The sequence below is a fragment of the Meriones unguiculatus genome, chromosome 1, assembly GCF_030254825.1.
Source record: "Meriones unguiculatus strain TT.TT164.6M chromosome 1, Bangor_MerUng_6.1, whole genome shotgun sequence".
NCBI lineage: Eukaryota > Metazoa > Chordata > Mammalia > Rodentia > Muridae > Meriones > Meriones unguiculatus.
Genome location: NC_083349.1, coordinates 168196119 through 168213866, shown reverse-complemented (window position 1 = coordinate 168213866; position 17748 = coordinate 168196119). Strand labels below are relative to the sequence as shown.

The 17748-nt window shown below is 43.2% G+C and overlaps 1 protein-coding gene across 4 annotated transcripts in view; it reads right to left on the bottom strand.

Annotated features, from left to right (window-relative positions):
- Snx19 (sorting nexin 19) overlaps nt 1-10526 on the bottom strand; it is a 38956-nt gene extending 28430 nt beyond the window's left edge. For 2 of the 4 annotated variants that reach the window (XM_021644023.2, XM_060371253.1), the window contains exons 1-7: nt 8325-10525; nt 6252-6390; nt 5248-5348; nt 5020-5139; nt 2797-2927; nt 1252-1348; nt 583-763 (exon numbers count right to left, since the gene is read on the bottom strand). In XM_021644023.2, coding sequence (XP_021499698.1) covers nt 583-763; nt 1252-1348; nt 2797-2927; nt 5020-5139; nt 5248-5348; nt 6252-6390; nt 8325-10013 — 2458 coding nt within the window. In that variant the 5' untranslated portion in view covers nt 10014-10525. Of the gene's footprint in view, nt 1-582; nt 764-1251; nt 1349-2796; nt 2928-5019; nt 5140-5247; nt 5349-6251; nt 6391-8324 lie in introns of all 4 variants that reach the window. The other 2 variants (XM_021644026.2, XM_021644022.2) reach the window with 2 other exon arrangements.
- Nucleotides 10527-17748: the final 7222 nt, after the last annotated feature.

Sequence of the window (17748 nt, the reverse complement as noted above, 5' to 3'; positions counted from 1 at the left end):
CTGCAATGGCAGGAAGTAAAGCAGGTCCAGTCTTGGGAGAAGATGAGTTCTAGGTGATGATGTCGTGTTTCAGTTGTTTTGTGGTTTATCCATGGAGATGTATGCCATTCGCTATGAAGGCATCACTGGTATATGGGCAAAGGCAGAAGCTCACAGTCCACATGTGCTTACCCAGGGATGAACACAACTAGAACATTTCCAGAATGATGTTAAGGAACCCAAAAGGGGACTGAGAGAAACAGAAACAAAGAGAGGGGATAAAGAGAGTGTGGAGGGAGAGAGAAACATCAGGAAAGTGGTACCACAGACACTGACAGATGGAGTTGTCTAGAAAAAGACAGTAGCCCCCATGCCAAAATTAACACACTGATACTATGCATACAGATGTTTCCCTGATGCTTGACTAGATCTGAAGACCATTTTCACCTCTGGACCCTGGCACCTCCATCTTTGGAAGTACTTCAATACATGGGTCTCTTGGCTGTGCACAAGGGAAATCAGAGTTACACAGTCCACCTACCATGAGTCCCAGCGGACATCTCCCTGGCTCTTTGCTGCAGAAGCAAAGGTCTTGTCACTCACCTGGGTCAGCCTTGATGAACTCTTGGGCTACCACAGCTTCATCCAGCAAACCACTATCTACACATTCGTTGGGGACTTGTTGGGGATCTTTATCTGGGATTTCTGCTGGCTGCATTTCCAGTAACTTTGTCTGCTTTTCAATGAAAGATTCTATGCCAGACATGGACAGTATCTCTGACCCCTGAAGAAACAAACAGTGGCAAAGGTCACCAATAATGCACAAGTCAGAATAACTATAGCATCAAGGTTTTCCATCTCTCATCTGCAAAAGTACCATGTGCACAGAGCTCACTAACCCCATGGCCATGTCAGGGAAGTTTTCACTCCTTATTCAAGTTGCAAGTAAAACTAACCTGCTTTGGGATAATAACTTTTGTACAGTGCTGGATCATCTGTTCTCATCTAGAAACCGGGTCTCCTTCTCATGCTCTCATTATTATTTCAAACCCATTACCATAAGAAGCCAACTTGTCTACTCAGAACCGATACAATTCTAAAGCACTAGAGGAAACATTTTTAGCATAAAATTTGAAGACCCAGATATTAGCTAAGTGCTTGACCAGGGCACCTGATTCTTCTCTGACTTTGGAGAAGCATCCTACCTACTATATTTGCAGGATCAAAACCTCAGATTGTAATTCTGGCAGTATTCTGGGTTTGGGCTCTTACCACATTGCCTTCCTGGAGGCAGTAGACAATCCTGTCTTGTGCCTCAGCTATATTCAGCGCAGGAGCAATTTTACTGGATGAAAACCTCAGTCTGGACCTGACACAGAAACAAAGGCAAAACGTAAGGCAAAAATTCATGATCGTGGTCCCTAAAAACGAGGCTGGCAAGTAATGGCAACATATTAAAACACAAAAAGTCCATGCTTACTCTGGGGTGGGGGTGGGGTTTAGTATGCTAACTACCTAGAAGATGGAACCCTGAAATCTCCCAAACAACACATACTTGGCAATTCTTCAAAGACAGTGCTATATTTTGTTAAGTCTATAGAGTACTTATGAAAGGGCTTTTGTCAAGTAAAATAGTGCTTAATCTGTCACAGCTATATTCTCAGAGGCTGGATGGCAGGCTAGCCCATAGTAGGCATGCATGGAAATTTTGTTGAAGATTAAACAGACAAATGTCATAGACTAAGGGTTTTTGTTACTGTTTTGGTATCTTTTGGGGACAATCACTTGTTCCCCTTGTGTTCCATATAAGACTGGAGAATTACACACATGATAGCTTCAAAAATAAATAGGGTCACTTTTATACAGACATCATGGTTGTTTCACACATGAGCTCAAATGAAAGGCTAAGTATTGAGACTACAGGGATGACTCCAAGATTAAGAGAACTTACTGCTCTTTCCAAGGACCTAAGTTCAGTTCCTAGCACCCATATCAGGTGGCTCATAACTGTCTATAACTCCAGCTCTGGGGATCTGATATCCTTTTCTGATCTCTGTGGGTACTAGCACACATGTACACATATACACATCCATACACATGCATAAAAATAAAATAAGTCTTTATTTTAAAGGCTAAGTACCAGAGTACTGTGAAGACAATATTGCTGGCTCATAACATGAACACGAATAGAACCAGTCAGGTACATATTCATTTACAGTCTCTCTTTCTCTCTCTGCTTCCCTTCCTCCCCAATGGACCACATTCACACAAAATTCTCAATAAGGGTGCATGTGTTGTCCTTCTCTTCCACATGTTGGTGTGGAGTGCTTCCAGGAACCAGCTGGGATATTATTGTGGCAGAGAGTAGCAATAAACCAGTTACTAAAATACACCCTGCAGGTTTCCATCCTAGCTCTTTCCTGTTTATTGCTTGGATAAGTACTCTCTGAGCCAAATTTTCCAAAAATGATAGCAAACAAATCAATTATAAGCCTTGATTCTTAGTAGGAAAGATGAGCCTCAATTTCTACAAAAAGAAGAGTAACCAGCCTCTAGAGTCTTCCCTTCTAGTCAAATGTCCCAGTGAGTTGGGCCCAGGGTTCCCTGTGCAGGAGCATATGCTCAGCAGTGTTGCCTTGGCAGCATCCCAGATGACTTGGGTAGAGCACTGTAGAAGCCAACCTCTGGATTTGCTAAGAAGCCAGTGGGTAGCATGCACCTCCTCTCCTCTAGGGCTTAAGGATGGAAGGGGGCTTTGGCTGAGGACTGGGAATCAAGCTGAGGACAGGGGCCCTGAGCCACTGAAGGGCTTCTCACTTGCTAGCCTTCTTGCCTTCTGTCTGGGGCTTGCTTTCATTCTCAGCTTCACTCAGCTCCTCCGTGGGGCTCTGGGGTTCAGAGCGAGGAAATGCTGTCTTCAAGGTGTCCACGATAGCACTCACCACCATCTGCAGGGTTGGAGGTATGGGGTCAGTATGGTTATGCACATCCTTGATGGCAGTGACAGAGAACAGTGCAGTCATCTCTCTGTGCTTTATACCACAGGATGAAAAGAGCCAGCCATACAGAGACTTAGCCTTTGAGAAAGTCAGAAACCAGCCAGAGACAGCAATTCTTTGTCTCTCTGTCTAGAACAATCTTCTCCACAGTGTAAGAAAAACAATACCACAGGACAAGAAGCCAAAAGGGAAAGGAGGAGAAACAAAAACTCATGGGAGTTCCTCAGGTCGGGAATACTTTTAATTATTTTTTTTTCCTTTTTACATAAAAAGATGGTTCCTAGTTTCCAAATTGATAATACTGTCACCAAAGTGTGAATTAGTGGAAATAACAATGGTATGTAAGGAAAGAAAAATGTAGATGAGATGAAAAAAAAATATAGTGTAGCAGCTTAAATGATATAAACACATTGTAAGGGTTCATAGAGTAACAAGCTGGATTTGTAGTCAGATCAAACAATTTTCTTCTTTAGGTATAGAAAAATAAAAAACACTCAGGCCTGAAGTTAAGCTAAATGGAATTGCTATAAAGAAAAAAACACCTGTGAAAAAATAAGAATCATCTATACTTTTTTCAGAACGAGAAAGCGACATGCCTTTCTTTGCTATCAAATGTACAAAACCAAAAAAAAAAAAAATCAAGGAAATGAAGGTAAACATATGTTAATAAGTGCTGCTGGTTCAGAGTAGCAGCAGGCCTTCTGTAACTCATTCTTGTGGTAATCCCTCACAGCAGCACGGCTAGTACAGCCAAGACATACTGGACAATCAGCAAGACCACAGGGAGCACTGGGAAAACAAACTAGGAAGAGACAGGACAGCATGAACATAAAAAACTCAGCTTAGAAAACACAATTTGCAGGCTGGGGTGATGGCTCAATGGGCGAAGTCTTTCCTCATGATTCCTAGCACTTACAGAAAAACTGGGTGTGCTGCTACACATCTATAACTCCAGTGCTGCTGGGCTGGGGGCACATCCCAGGGCCTGCCAGTCTAGCCAATACTACAGAACTTCAGGGTCAGTGAGAATCCTTGTCTCAAAAGATAGGAGTAATCTCCTGTGTCCTCCACACACATGGATAGTTGAATGCTCTAGTGTGCATATGCACACAAATATAACACAACTTTCTTTTAGGCCTCAAGGATTGTAATTGATGGGAGGGACTCCACTTTGGCCTTACTGGAAACTAGTACAGTGCCTTGCTCAAAATAGTCAGCCTAGCTGAATGTGATGGCACCTGCCTGTAATCCGAGCATTTGAGAGGCTGAAGACAAGGATGAGTTTGAGACCAGTGGGACCATATTGGTAGTTCCAGACCACACTAGGCTATAATGAGATCCTACCAAAAACAGAGAAACAGGCAATAACAAAGCAAGTTCCCCATAAGGAAATGAGGAAAGGATCAATGAACATATCTGCTCAGAACTCTGGGAGTTTGACCTAGTTGATCTCTTTCTAGTATGGGTTTTTCACCATAATAAAGGATATTCCCTAATATCTATCACTAAGGCTCCAATGTACTGTATTACACAAGTATCCTTCTCCTACCACCTATACAGGTCCTGAGACATCCTCTTGAAGAATAAAACATCCTCTGCATGATGTGTTCTCCAGCAGAGGATCACCACACCAATACTAGGTAATGTCCTGTCTTAGAGCTGTTTGCTGAGTGCCCAATGATATGAATAACTAATCTCTCCAGAAGAATACCTTCTGCCATCCATGGAGGTTCACTTTTGTTCTTACACACCTCCAATAGAACAGTATCACAGTAACTCCAGGAGGTATATATAACATTTATAATATAATATATATTATATTGAGGGCACCGTCTTCCAACAGTTGCTCACTATGATTCGGCAAGTTGATGGTCCAGCTAATATTTGGCAACAGGTCTTGAAAATGTTAGTCCATGTTCTATTGACTTTCTCTATGCTTCCTCTAATTATGCACTTATTTTCCCAGCATGGTTTCCACTCTAATGGACACTGCACACATGCAGACAAGAATAAAAGCTGAGCACAGTGGCTCTGCTGTTACCTTGTCTATTCTAGAGACCATGAATGGCTTCTTGACAAAAGCAATTCGAGCATCTGTGTTCAGAGCAAGGAACTCCTGCACCTCCTCACTGTTGGCAATCTCAGGAATGGCACAGAGTTGCTGCAATAGAAGAACATTTTAGAAGAAATCCCAGGCCCCAGAGCTCACTACCTTGGGTTTAAAGTGTGGGGTGAGAATGCAAACAAAGCCAGAAGAAAAGATGCTGACCTTCAGGAATGACTCCAGGAGGCTCTTTCGGGCTTCTACTCTGTCACTATCCATGTTTCCAAATGGAAGATCTGGAAAGAGCTTTTTCGGACCCTTCACATCTTCAAAACAAAGCAAAACCAAACCAAACCAAATCATCCATTTAGCATCCACAAGGAAATATTTCATATAAAACAAACAGAATCACTGAATATATTTTCCGAGGCTTTGTGCTAGGTCCCAGGGTTGTGATGCAATGATCTACTCTCATTAATGTAAAGAGAAGATATAATGCAGTAGTTACATCAGGTCTCTTAAGCCCAATGGCCCAAGTTCAAGTTTGGGCTCCAATTCATGCTATACTGACCTTAGACAACCTGCATGATCTGTAACTTGCTTTTCTGTAAGGAATAATAATACCTAGCTCCTGGGTCATTAGAAGGCTTCATGAGCTAACACATGTAAAGTATGTAGAATAGAACCAGGCATGACTTTGAAGCTTGTCCTGATATTATCTATGTAATTAAATGCATAATTTACATCCAATTTATCATTTATTTGGGTGACCATTAGCATCTAAAACCAACAACCAAAACAAAAGTAGACAGTTTCTAGCTTATTTATAATTTAATTTTATTACATTTTAAACTCTTCCTTGTGCCTTAGATGTGTCAAACAGCACACAAAAAGCTTGGTTGTTATTAAAGACAAGGATTTCTGGGTTATTTAAGATGGATAATCCACAGACCTGGAAATGCTAATTTAGCACCTCAAGTGATTCTATGGGTACAGGTAGAAATGTGACTGCTGCTTCTTAAGTATAAACTATGTGGGGACACTAGAGCAAATCATGGCACCAGGGCAACCTCAGGGGGGATTCCATCACAGCTGTCCAGCTCTAGGCCCCACAGCTTCTCAAGCAAACTTGGGGACAGGACGATATCAGTGCTGCCTTCTCCCCACAAACCCGGAGGCCACCAAGCCTAATTTGCAAGCTGGCATTTGGAGCTTGGGGAACTTCTGACTTTTGATAAACTTTCGTAGATCCGGCTTCTCCTCCAGGCGGGTCTGCAGGTTCAAGAATTCCCGGTATCGGCGGTTCACAGTGTGGTAGGCCAACTGCTGTAGGCCGCTGCTGTTCTCACCGTTAAGGGCTGTCTCATACTGTGGAAGGAACGGAGTTAAGGATGAATCAGTGAGGTTTATGGAATCGACTCTGGCTTTAATGACTCTTTCAGGGGCCACAGCAGCGTCTGGCTAACGGGGGAGAGCGTCACTTAATGCTGCAGACCCTGTGACAGTCACCCTTAGTTCTGACAGACAACCCAAACTCCAAAGCGGCTGAAGGAGCTGTACTTTGTGACACCCCTTGCTCAGGCAAATACTTTTCATCGTTCCATAGGATTACTTCTTTCCACAAGTTCCCACTCCCAAAGTAGCTACATAACTTTTTCAAATCCCAAACAGCAAATATGCATAAATCATGTCTTTGCTTGGAATATTTCTTTTTTTTTGTTGCCTTGGACAGATTAATCCCTTTAATTGTCATTCTGGAAACTGAACTGAAATTCTTTGTGTTAAGTATATATTAGGTGTATCATTAGACAATTGGGAATGTTTTATGAGGTCAATCTGCTGCCTTCATATGCCTAAAGGGCCAGGATGTGGGGGAGATGACCCACACTGCACATGCCTAGAAAAGCAAGCACCCAAGAAGCATGAAAGCCATGGCTGCTCAAGGGAAGACTTTCTAACAGAGAAGCCCAGATAGAGAGGGGCTGTGACCAACTGTGCATATGTTTGCTCTAGCCAGAAATTGGTTATTCTTTGGTTGAAATAATGTAGAATGGCAAGTGATTAAAAAAAAATCTCCTTGTCGGAAGAACTTGGTGTTTGAACATTTCTAGAGCGGGAGAGGAAGAGATAATCATTATGAGCTGAGGTAAGCAAAGAAGTCTCTCAGACACATACTGAGGAGAGAGACAGGCAGAATTCAGGGCAGAGCTTTCAGGCATGGAGCACCTGAGAACTAGGATGCCTTCTGTGGAATATTCTGCCCTGCCCCATGAGGGACAACTTAATTATTCTGATAAGAAGAAGAAAAACTGTTCTCTGCTATCAGTATATGAATATGTCACAAGAAGAAAATTAAATAGCCAGAACCTGACATTTGTATGTGAGCATGGGTATACCAGAGAGACACCTAAAATCTGAACAAGCAGGCAAACTGTTAAAGTTATGCTACTGTTTGACCATCGCCTGGTATTCATTGCCTAGCAACTTGTGTGTTCAAGAGATGTCTGTTTTATAAAGGTCCCGTGACTGAGTGTAGATAGACCTATGAGTGCACGGGTGCTTCTAATTATGTTAGTAATTCTAACTGAGCTGGTGTTTGACCATTTCTAGAGCTAGAGAGGAAAAGATAATTCACTGTGAGCCTAGGTGAGCAAAGAAGACTCTCTAACAAGTCCTGAGAAGAAGACAGGCAAAATTCAGGACAGAGCTTTCAAGCTCTAACACCATCTTAACTTCAAATGTTATGTGATTTTTAAAATGCCAGGTCATCTTGCAGTTGCATTGGGCCCCGCCAGGAGGAGTAGCATATTCAGCCTCATACTGGTGATGTTTCTCGGACGGCTAAACACGGAAATTGCAGAAGGCAGGTAAACCCTCTTCTGGCCTCCACAAGCATCAGACACACATGCCCTTACATACATGGAGGCAAAATAAACACATAAAATAAAAATAAATATTTTTTTAATGTAGAATCTTGGGATGCATTCTTAGAAATTCTTATCCAGAATTTGTCTGTCAGAATCAGTATATTTAAAAAGCAGCCCATGTGAATCTGAAATGGAATCAGGTTTGAGAACCAAAGAAAAATTTGACCCTCAGTATTCTAACACTGAGCTGCTACGGCTGTATGTATGGTTATGGGGTAAGAGCCTATCCTGGCTTCCAAATTAGCGGCACAGCACTCACACATTTGTTTAATTAAACATGGGGATACCTTTATCTGCCCTTGCAACATTCTGTTTACTGACTCTGCCTTCCAAACCCATACCCGGAGTGAGCGAGCGCAGCTGTGATACTGTTACCTTCACAGTGTACAGCGTGTATGGGTGGAATCCAGTACCACTGTGCTCTCGGGCAGTGATGGTGCCAGTGATTCGCAGGTTCTGGATGACAACTGGGCCATCTGGACTGCTCAGGGGCTCAAAGCTGAAGGTGGCTGAGCTGAGAGGACCAGATGGAGAGGAGGGAAGTGGCACTGATGTCAGAGTAGGATCAAGGGAGCTCACACCACTGGTGACGTCCTTTTCTAAGCATGAAGGTCGTAGGGGGCAGGTCTTTTCTGGTTCCTCTAGCAAAACTGTAAGAGAGGTGACATCTCCTTGTTCTACCTCCTTGTCAGCTGTGTCAATCTGGATCTCTGGACAGTTGAGCATGGAGACCAGCAGGCCTGTCTCTGTTTCTGTTCCTGGAGCCTCCTCAGCTTCTGCTCCTTCCATGCTTTCAGATCCCTCACCATCCTTGGGCTCCAGAGCCTGGGAATCCTCTAGGGCACACAGAGCATCTTGAATCCTGTCAGACAGGAAGTTGCCTGGAGTCATTAGCATGATGGTTTCTTTGCCCAGTTCAGACAGTGGTGACTCCAGTTCTGAGTCTTCACATAAGAACAAGGGGCCTCGGATATCTGGCTGTAGAAAATGGGAGGAATTATTTCCTACTTTTCTTTCTTCAAGCATCCCATCCAAATATCCCTCTACAGCTTCGTGGCCTTCTTCAACCTCTGGGGAGGGGACCGGTTCACTGCAGGTTAAGTGTACTGGGGCTGCTACTGGAGAAAGCATTTTTCCTGTGGGCAGACTCTCAACTTCAACAGTCAGTGGCAGAGATGTGGGCACTGAGGGCTGCTCTAGGACACTGGCTGAGCAGGGGGGTTTAGCGCCTTGCCCCACATCATGTCTATACTTGGAAAAGATACTCACAAGTATAAGGTGGATCCAGTCAGGATCTGAGAGCTTGCTGATCAGTGGTAAGATTACATTACAAGTGATGAGTTCGACCACTACGTGGCGTCCAGTCCTAGTCTCCATGTGGGGCTTGGGCACTAACCCTTGAAGTAACAAATTCACAATACCACGTGCGTAAGCGATCTCATTGGTGGGACTGTTTGTGGCAGGATGGGGAGTAGTATCCTGGAAGTAAGCATCCCACAGCTGGGAGGGCTGAACAGGACAGCTCTGCTCCCTTGCAGTAGCCTCCTTTGCCTGAATATAGCTCTGCAGGTGACATCCACAGAGAGTCAGTACCCTCTGAGTAAGAGCGTGGTTGTCCACTATGCTCATCCGCCTTCGAAGTTCCTGAACCAATCCTTTCATGGCTGCCTCCATCTCTGCCTCGAATGCTGGCTCCTGGCTCACTGAGCGATACCAAGATACGACAAAATCTCTGATGATCATCTGGATGGTGCGATTAATCTCCTGTTCCAGCTGCCTTTCTGCCTCGGGACATGGAGGAGAGGTGGTGATCTTGATGAATCGTTCCAGGTGCAATTGACCTGAAGCTCCTACAATGGCACTGGCACCCAGCCATCCTCCCAGCACCACCAACGATGCACACAGAAGGATCAGAAGCCAAATGTTGACCAGAAGGTGGATGACCAGTAGCCAGCCTAGCAATGCCCCCATAACCACCAGCTTCCGGCTACTCCACAGATTACTGTAGACACAGCTGGGCTCAGGGGTATTCTCTTGGCTCGGGCACACTGTTTCTGCCTTCATGGCTGAAAGGGCAGGTTGTTTCCACAGATGACAGCTTCCTATTTTACTTTGGTGTCAGGAGAGCACGAACTGTTCCAGAAAAGAACAAGTCCGGGTGTTATTGAGTAAACTCTGGACCCCTCGATACTACAGGCACTGCAAAGTGACAGAGAAAGCCCGGCTTCTCCCGCTCGCTTCTGTCAAATGAGCCCACCAACTAGCCTCTTCCGACCGAGATGAAGAAAACTTGAGGGTCTTCATCATGGCCCGGGCGGAGAGTCTCTTCGCAGCCCCGCGCGGCCCAGAGACACTTACGAGCGCCCGAAGCGGCGGCCCGCAGGTCGGGTCACACGTCGCCGGGAGCCGCGTGCCCAGACTGCGCCCCTGCCTGGAGCGGACTCATTGGGGGTTTCTTCCGACCGCTGCGGCCAGCAGCCACAGCAAGCTCCGGCAGCCCAAGCGACTACGCTCCACCGCTCCAAAGCGGTCAGAGCTGCCAGCCGGCTGCCAGCCGGCGACAGCTTCCGGGTCGCAGCCTGCGGGAGCGGGGTACGCTGGGAGAGCGGCCCGGTGGAGCAGCGCCACTGGCGCCCCCTGGTGGTGAGGAGTAGTGGCGACGGCGGGCGGGCGCACCGCTCCGCAAGCCTGAGAGCTCAACCTGAGCCAAAAAGTATGGAGGTCTATAACTCTATAAAGCTTTGTTTGTACATACCTCTAGCGGCTTAGGTAAACTTTCAGTAATCCAGTTTGTTTCATTCCCTGAAAGGCATATTTTTTAGGAGCTTGAGGAATTTTAAACACTCCCCCTCCTCTAGACCTCCCTCCCCCCTCCCCCCTTGTCCTCCCGAGTTGTAAAAGGTAAGTATTAAGTCATATTTGTGAAGTGGGGGTAGGTTTCTGGTTAATATTTTCTATGTTTAATCACTGCATTGGAGAACGGGTCATCATAGCCCTTGCAGCTAATTGGGGAAATGAGTTTATTTGATGTAAACGGGCTTCAGTAAAGCGAGTTCATTTGGAATATACTGAAATACAAAATCTTAAGTGAGCTCAGGAACTATGCCAGTGACTCACAGTGGTTAAAGGGATCCCATTAGGAAAATGGTCTTTGTGCTGAGTCTTGAAGGAAGAGAGTTTTCTATGCACTTCCTTCCCAAACGCACAGGCAAGCAGAGGTAGGGATGTCGTTTTTAGGTTATTCTCTAACACCTTTGGTTTGGAATATGCCCATGCCTGTCTTCAGCTTTGAATACCCCTGCTAGTTGTCTACTCAAAAAGAATGACGTACAAAGAGAGTTAGTATCTGAAAGTGGCCCTGGCTGTGTGTAGAAGGGTTTCTATCTATTTTGTGTGAAGCCTGTCTAGGTCTCTACCGTGGTCCTTAGGAACTGTTCTGCAGTGTGGCTCTTCTTTCTATTTGCACACAGATAAATGTCATTCGCATAGTTCTTTGTGATTCTGTAACTATTTACTCCCAAGAGACTTGGTGGAATCCCCAGGCAAATTTCAACCGAAAACCCCTGTGTCACCAGGAGAGATATTATAGCTGCCTTTCTCATCTCCACCTTTGATGTTGAGACGGTAACTTCATTTGAATACAAAAGAAACTATCATTTATAAGTGGATGTGGTTGACAACTAGTCACCTTTAGGGCTGACAATATAATTTAGGATCCAAGTGTCCACTAAGCAGGCGAGGCTATTTCTGAAGTTGAAAATCACTAGGCCATGAGTCCATGGCGAATGTCACTTCTCGGACACCTTCCTCCCAGTGGAAAGGAACATGAGAACTGCATACTGCCCCTTATGACCCCCTCCTCAAACCATTCTGTTGTTGTTGGGAACAATTTCCTGACAGAACTTCACTGGAAAAATAAATATCCCTGCTGCCTGCATGAGAATTACAGCAGAAAATTAAATGATGGAGGAACTAATGATGCCACTTAAGGCTTCTCTTGGCAGCTCAGAAAAAAAGTTTCTTTGCATCACAATATGAAAAGTGCAGGGCAATAAGCAACTGACCTTGTAAGTGGGCGTTATGCCACCTGACCAGATGGTCTGGAGCACTGAGGTAGCCAAGAGTGTCTTCCTGATTCTGAAGCAGATTTGATGGACATGCCAATGCACTTCTCATTTGGACGGCTATGAGCTTCTGCCTGGGGATTCGGGACAGATCTTAGTCTCCAAACAGATTAAACATTGGGACGAGTTGAGAGTCAGGCCTGATATGGAATAGTGTGTGTGCATGGTGGAGGAGCCTAGCTCGTCACTCCGCTCTCAAGAGGCTCTTCTTTCCTTGCTACTTGTTATTTCTCAGAACATTAAAAGCTTATTGCTAGAGCAGTGTTAGGGATAAGAAGACAACAGCCATCAGTGCACCTAAAGGTGTTCTCAGCCTAATCAAAGGAGAGACACAAAAAGAGAACACATTTGAACGTGATGTCATGTTTAATGTGATGTGACATGATAGTTGCAATCAGAGACAGTATGATAAAATGCAAACACAAAGGATGGGTAGTGACCTCTGGAATAGAGTGGTTCCTGGATGCTTACTCCTATATTTGCAAACAAGAAAGAAGTAAGCATATTTTAAGAAAATGTAGACTAGGAAAAATAGGGGCATAGGAAGGGACTTTTTTTAGGTACCACGAGAACAAAAGACACTGGGACAAGAGGCTAGGTTGGAACAAGTTCGTACCATTCCTCACAATTCTCTTAAAAACAGAAGTTAGAACAGGCTTAGTGTTATAGGCCTGTATTACAAGATAGTTGCGAGCTCTGGGCAGGTGGGTTAAAAGACCTGCCTGGACCACAGAGTGAGCTCAAGGGCAGCCTGAACTTACTCAAACTTAATTTGTTCAAAAACAAAGAAATAAGGACACAAGACTAGGACTATAGCTAGGTGGATGAATGTTGTCAAACTTCTTCAAGGCCTTGCATTCAATCTCTGGTGCTATCAACAAAAATGAGAGTAAGATAAACCCGAAAGGTAGAGTGCTTTCCTGGAGAGAATTATGATGATGGCACAGGTGAGTCAAGAAGGGGTCGTGATGTAGAATTATTGCTGGAAAACAGGAAGTAACAAAATTCAAACTAAAAAAAAAAATAGAGTTTTGGAGGAACTAGTTGACATCACCAGGCACGAGTTTGTAGTTGCATTACAGTATATTGTTCATTTGTTTTCTCCTCAGATGTAGGAGAGAAGCAAACAGGATTTGAATATGTTGCCATGTTGAGATTTAAGGAATAGATAAAGAGAAATGGCAAATGGTTAGAACCTTAACATCGTGAGGAGTGAAGTGCTAAAACACAAAACCATACTGACAAGGTGCATGGGAAATGATATAAAGCCAGGAGATGGACAGTCAGTCAGCTGTGAGAACATGTTTGAGTATAGTAGGAAAAGTGCATGTGTGAACCAGAAAAAAAGATTTATGATAGACTAGAGATCAGTTTACTGGAGTTCCCTATTACTGATCTGTCAAGTTGCCATGAGCCTTGTCACTTACAGAATCACAAATTACAGTTTGGGAAGTTAGCCGCCTCAAATGGTTTGGCAGAACTGTGCTCATCCTGGAGGCCAGGGAACATGTTTTCCAGTCCTTTCCAGCATCTAGGGGACACCTGTGCTCTCTGGCTCCTGGTCTCACATTCCTGCTACCTTTGCCCGTCTGTTTCTGTAGTCACATCTCTTTCCCACCTCTGATTCTCCTGTCTCCTTATAAAAACCTTTGTTGTCACATCAGACCCTCTCCTGTAATCCAGAACCATCTTCCCATCTCAAGATCCTTAACCATATCCACAGGGTCTTAAGTAAAGCAACACATTCTCAGGACATGTAAGTCATCATGGATGACATTGCTTGGCCTATGACAGAGCTAAAGTGCATATAGATGAAAGTGGTTTTGAAGGTTAAGTTTGAGGGCAGTCAAATGGTGGGTTTCTCCAGTAAAATATGAATAAACTATTAGGGTTTTTAACCTCCTTTAAAACATAGGGTCTCAAACCCACTTTATATCCCACAAATTGGTGATTCTGGTGCCTCTACCTCTCTAATATGGGAATTACAGGTGTGCACCACAGTGCCTGGGTGATCGAGGTTTATAAGGAGTGTGATCTAACTAGGCTTAGAAGTCATCAATTTTTAGGATAAAGCAGATTGTGGATGTTGATACAGCAGTTACTAATAAACGCTAATGGCCAGGAAGTTGCAGACGGTGTAGAAAGTGGAGGAGAGTGTGTTAACTTCAGCAGAAAAGGAAGCAGCTTCTTGTAAACTGTAAAGTCAACTGCCTAAAAGAGGCCATGAGAGCCTGGGTGTCATCCTGGTTCTGCTTTTGATGATGTGTTGGAGAGTAAACAGCCACCAGAGGGCAGCAAAGAGTGTGGTATCCTCAGAAATACACACATCCTACAAGGATGTGCGCAGGGACTGAGAATTTAAAAATGAACTTTAGGTAATGTCTCTTCAGGAAATCACGTTTAATATAAGAGACAGACGCTGATACAGTGTAAAAGCCCCATAATGGAAATACATCAAAATATGAGATTGAGGTGGATTCGGGGAATTTACAAGGAAGGTGTGACATGTGAGCTGGTCTTGAGAGATGGATAAAGTTTCACAGGAAAGCAAGAGGAACAAGTCATTATAAGAATGAGAAGGACTCGACTCTTAATTCTTTGCACTCTACATTGGTTTTCTAGGAGTCATGAGAAAGACGTTACAGAGTTTTTGAAACAACAGAATTTGGATCTGAAATTGGAAGTTGAAGGCACAGTACTGACATGGTTAGCTCTTTGCGGGGGGGTGGAGGTGGGGTGGGAGGTGTCTCTCCTTGGTGCAGTTGTCATTGTGCCTTCACAGGGTCTTCCTTCTATGCTTGAATAGACCTGAAATCTCTGCGTTTTCCTAGAAAGACACTCACACGTTGAGTTCCACTAGTATGACCTTGTTTCATTGCCAGTCTCTAAACACAGCCTCATTCTGAGGCATACTGAGCATTGGGGTTTACCAATGTGAGCTTGGAAAGGATGAAATTTGTTCCATAACAATTCCTTTCTACCTGTAGGTTATGTGAACGATTGTGCTTCTATTATCAGGCTACTGAAATGGAGGCTGATAGCCCTGAGAGTTATTAATATTTCTTTTAGTTTTATACAGACATGGTTCTTGAATTAACTTCTAGGTCTGGCTACACAGACTGCTAGGTACTCTGTTAGAGGCTTTCCCTAAAGAACAGGCTAGACACTAAAGGGACAACACTGTGCTGGATTGATGGTTTCATAAGAGGATGTATGGTAAGTTAGGAGTCTGAGCTGCAGTCTCTAATCCAACCCTGGAATAAAACAGAGAAACAAAGCAGAGAAATACATGTTGAGATCAGGGTAGCACTGAGAGGAGTGAGCAGCGATGAGATGAGAGGGAAGAGGTGGCCACAGGGATAGTGGTTCTTAGTAGGACCACATTTCAATTGCTCTTTGTTGTAGCTGTAAGAAAGTGCAACTGAGTCTCGAACTTCTAGTTTGAGCCACAATCTTTGAGAGAAGCTTGAAGAAATTCTAGGGTAGTGAAAGCTTGTGACTGGTTGACACAAACCTCTTCTGGAAGAAAATATTCTGATTTGGAGACTGTAAAATAAGAGTAACCTTAAGATGGAATAACTATGAACTCTCAATTCAAGGCCATTAATTATTTGGAAAAGAAAGCTCTCATGAGCGACAATCCAAGGAACATATGCAGAACACAAGGGCAGCAGACACAGAAATCCCTAGACAGTAATAGAAGATCTAGGCAAGAGCTGCAAAGAAAGAACACACAAATAGGTCCTAACAATAACAGAGTGCTGGAATGGCTGCATAAATTCAAAACGCGGCTGAATGGGACTTCCATCACTGTGTGACTATGGAGATAAAATAAGACCCTTAATAACAATGTTAAGTAAATTGTTAAAAAGTAGTTAATTGTATAGCTGCAGAGAGTTTATCGATTGAGCTCATTTGTTGAAATAAATTGCTTAGACTGCACATACAGAGCTGGAGGATGGATGGTTAAAGGAGAAATTAAGAGAAATGGAGGATAGAGTAAAAATTCCAGTGCATTCAAGATCCCAGTGCCTGCTAATAAAGAGAATGGAAGAGAAGGAACCATTTACAAAGCATTTGACAGAGAATTTTCTAAAATTGTGATGAAAGCATAGAACTATAGCTTTAAGAAGCATTAGTAATCTAAAGTAGATCAAGAAACCCAAAGGGTGATTGTTTTAAAATTGAGGGAAATTGATTTTGGATGAAAAATATAATAAACAACATTAAGTCCAGAAAGGTTATACAATTGCAGACATATGAGAGATTAATAATGCAACTTCGTGATAGCAGCTTTAAAGTGGAAAAATATTAGAATACTAAAATCTGCAAAATAATCCCAAGAAGCATTGGAGTGGTTGTATAGGTCTCCATCTATAATGAAACTAAATAATATATTGTTTCCTGCCAAGGAAATACCAGGTCATCCTACCAGTCACTCTTTCCAAATAATTTCAAATAAAATGAGTCACTCTAAATTTGTGGAACTGATTATAAACTCTCATAGGATAAGACACATATTTTTAAACTTGGGGACATGTCAGAAACTTAAAATCAAAACTGGAGAGGAAGGAAAATACACAGACACTGCATTGTTTGCTCATTGACCTGGGTGCAGAAACACCTAAAGTTATCAGCTGACCAAGTCCAGAGCTGTGGGCATGAAGTGAAATCCTGCAGGTGTTTTATATAAAGATCACACATCCATCAACTGCTATAAGCCGTGGCTCTCAACCTGTTGGTTTGAGAGTAGACTGATCCTTTCACAGGGATTGGTATATCTGATATTCTGTATGTCATATATTTACATTACAATTCATAACAGTGGCAAAATTGCAGTTAGGAAGTAACAACAAAGTAATTTTATGGTTGGGGGGGTCACCACAACTTGAGGAACTGTATTAAAGTTGCATCATAAGGAAGGTTGAGAACCACTGAGCAACAATGAGGTAAAAAAATCATTGTTATCTCAGCTGATATAGTAAGAGCATTTTTAAAATAGTCAACATCTGTCTACAATCTCATGCAAATGCAAAGATCCTGCCTAGGAGATTCTTCCCAGCGAGCACCTGAATAAGGGACATTAGAAGCACCTTTCACCAGTCATTGCTTTCTTATGTTTGGGTAGTTAATGGCTCTATTGTGGTACAATTGATGGACAGATGTCAAATAGGTAAACCACAAAGTTTGATACATTCTGACATAGGTAGATGGACACACAAAGATACTCACTAAACAAAATTCACAAAGATAACCAATAGATCTGCTATCTTGCTGTCTTTGTTGGTTTAGTTAGTATTTTCCAGAAATGTATGTAAATGTAGCGACACATAATGCACTTTCTTTGTGCTTGGCATAATTATTATTTTGAGGTTCATCTGTGCTGTTTGATCAACACTTTATGCCTTTTTAGAGCTAGGTAGTATTCCATTACATAGACTTGATAATGTGCTTTTTTAAATTTGTGTATGGGTGGTTGTTTCCTAGTTTGGGTTGTGATGAATTAATATGGCATGTCTGTGAGTAAGCAAGTGCTTAGATGCAGCTGTTTTCATTTCTGTTGGAGAAATAGCTGCTAGAATAATGATTGGGCTGTATGGCCCGTGGTTGAAAACCTTATAAACTGTCTTCCAAACAGGCTCTACAGTTTGGTATTCCCACAAAAAGCTTGAGGA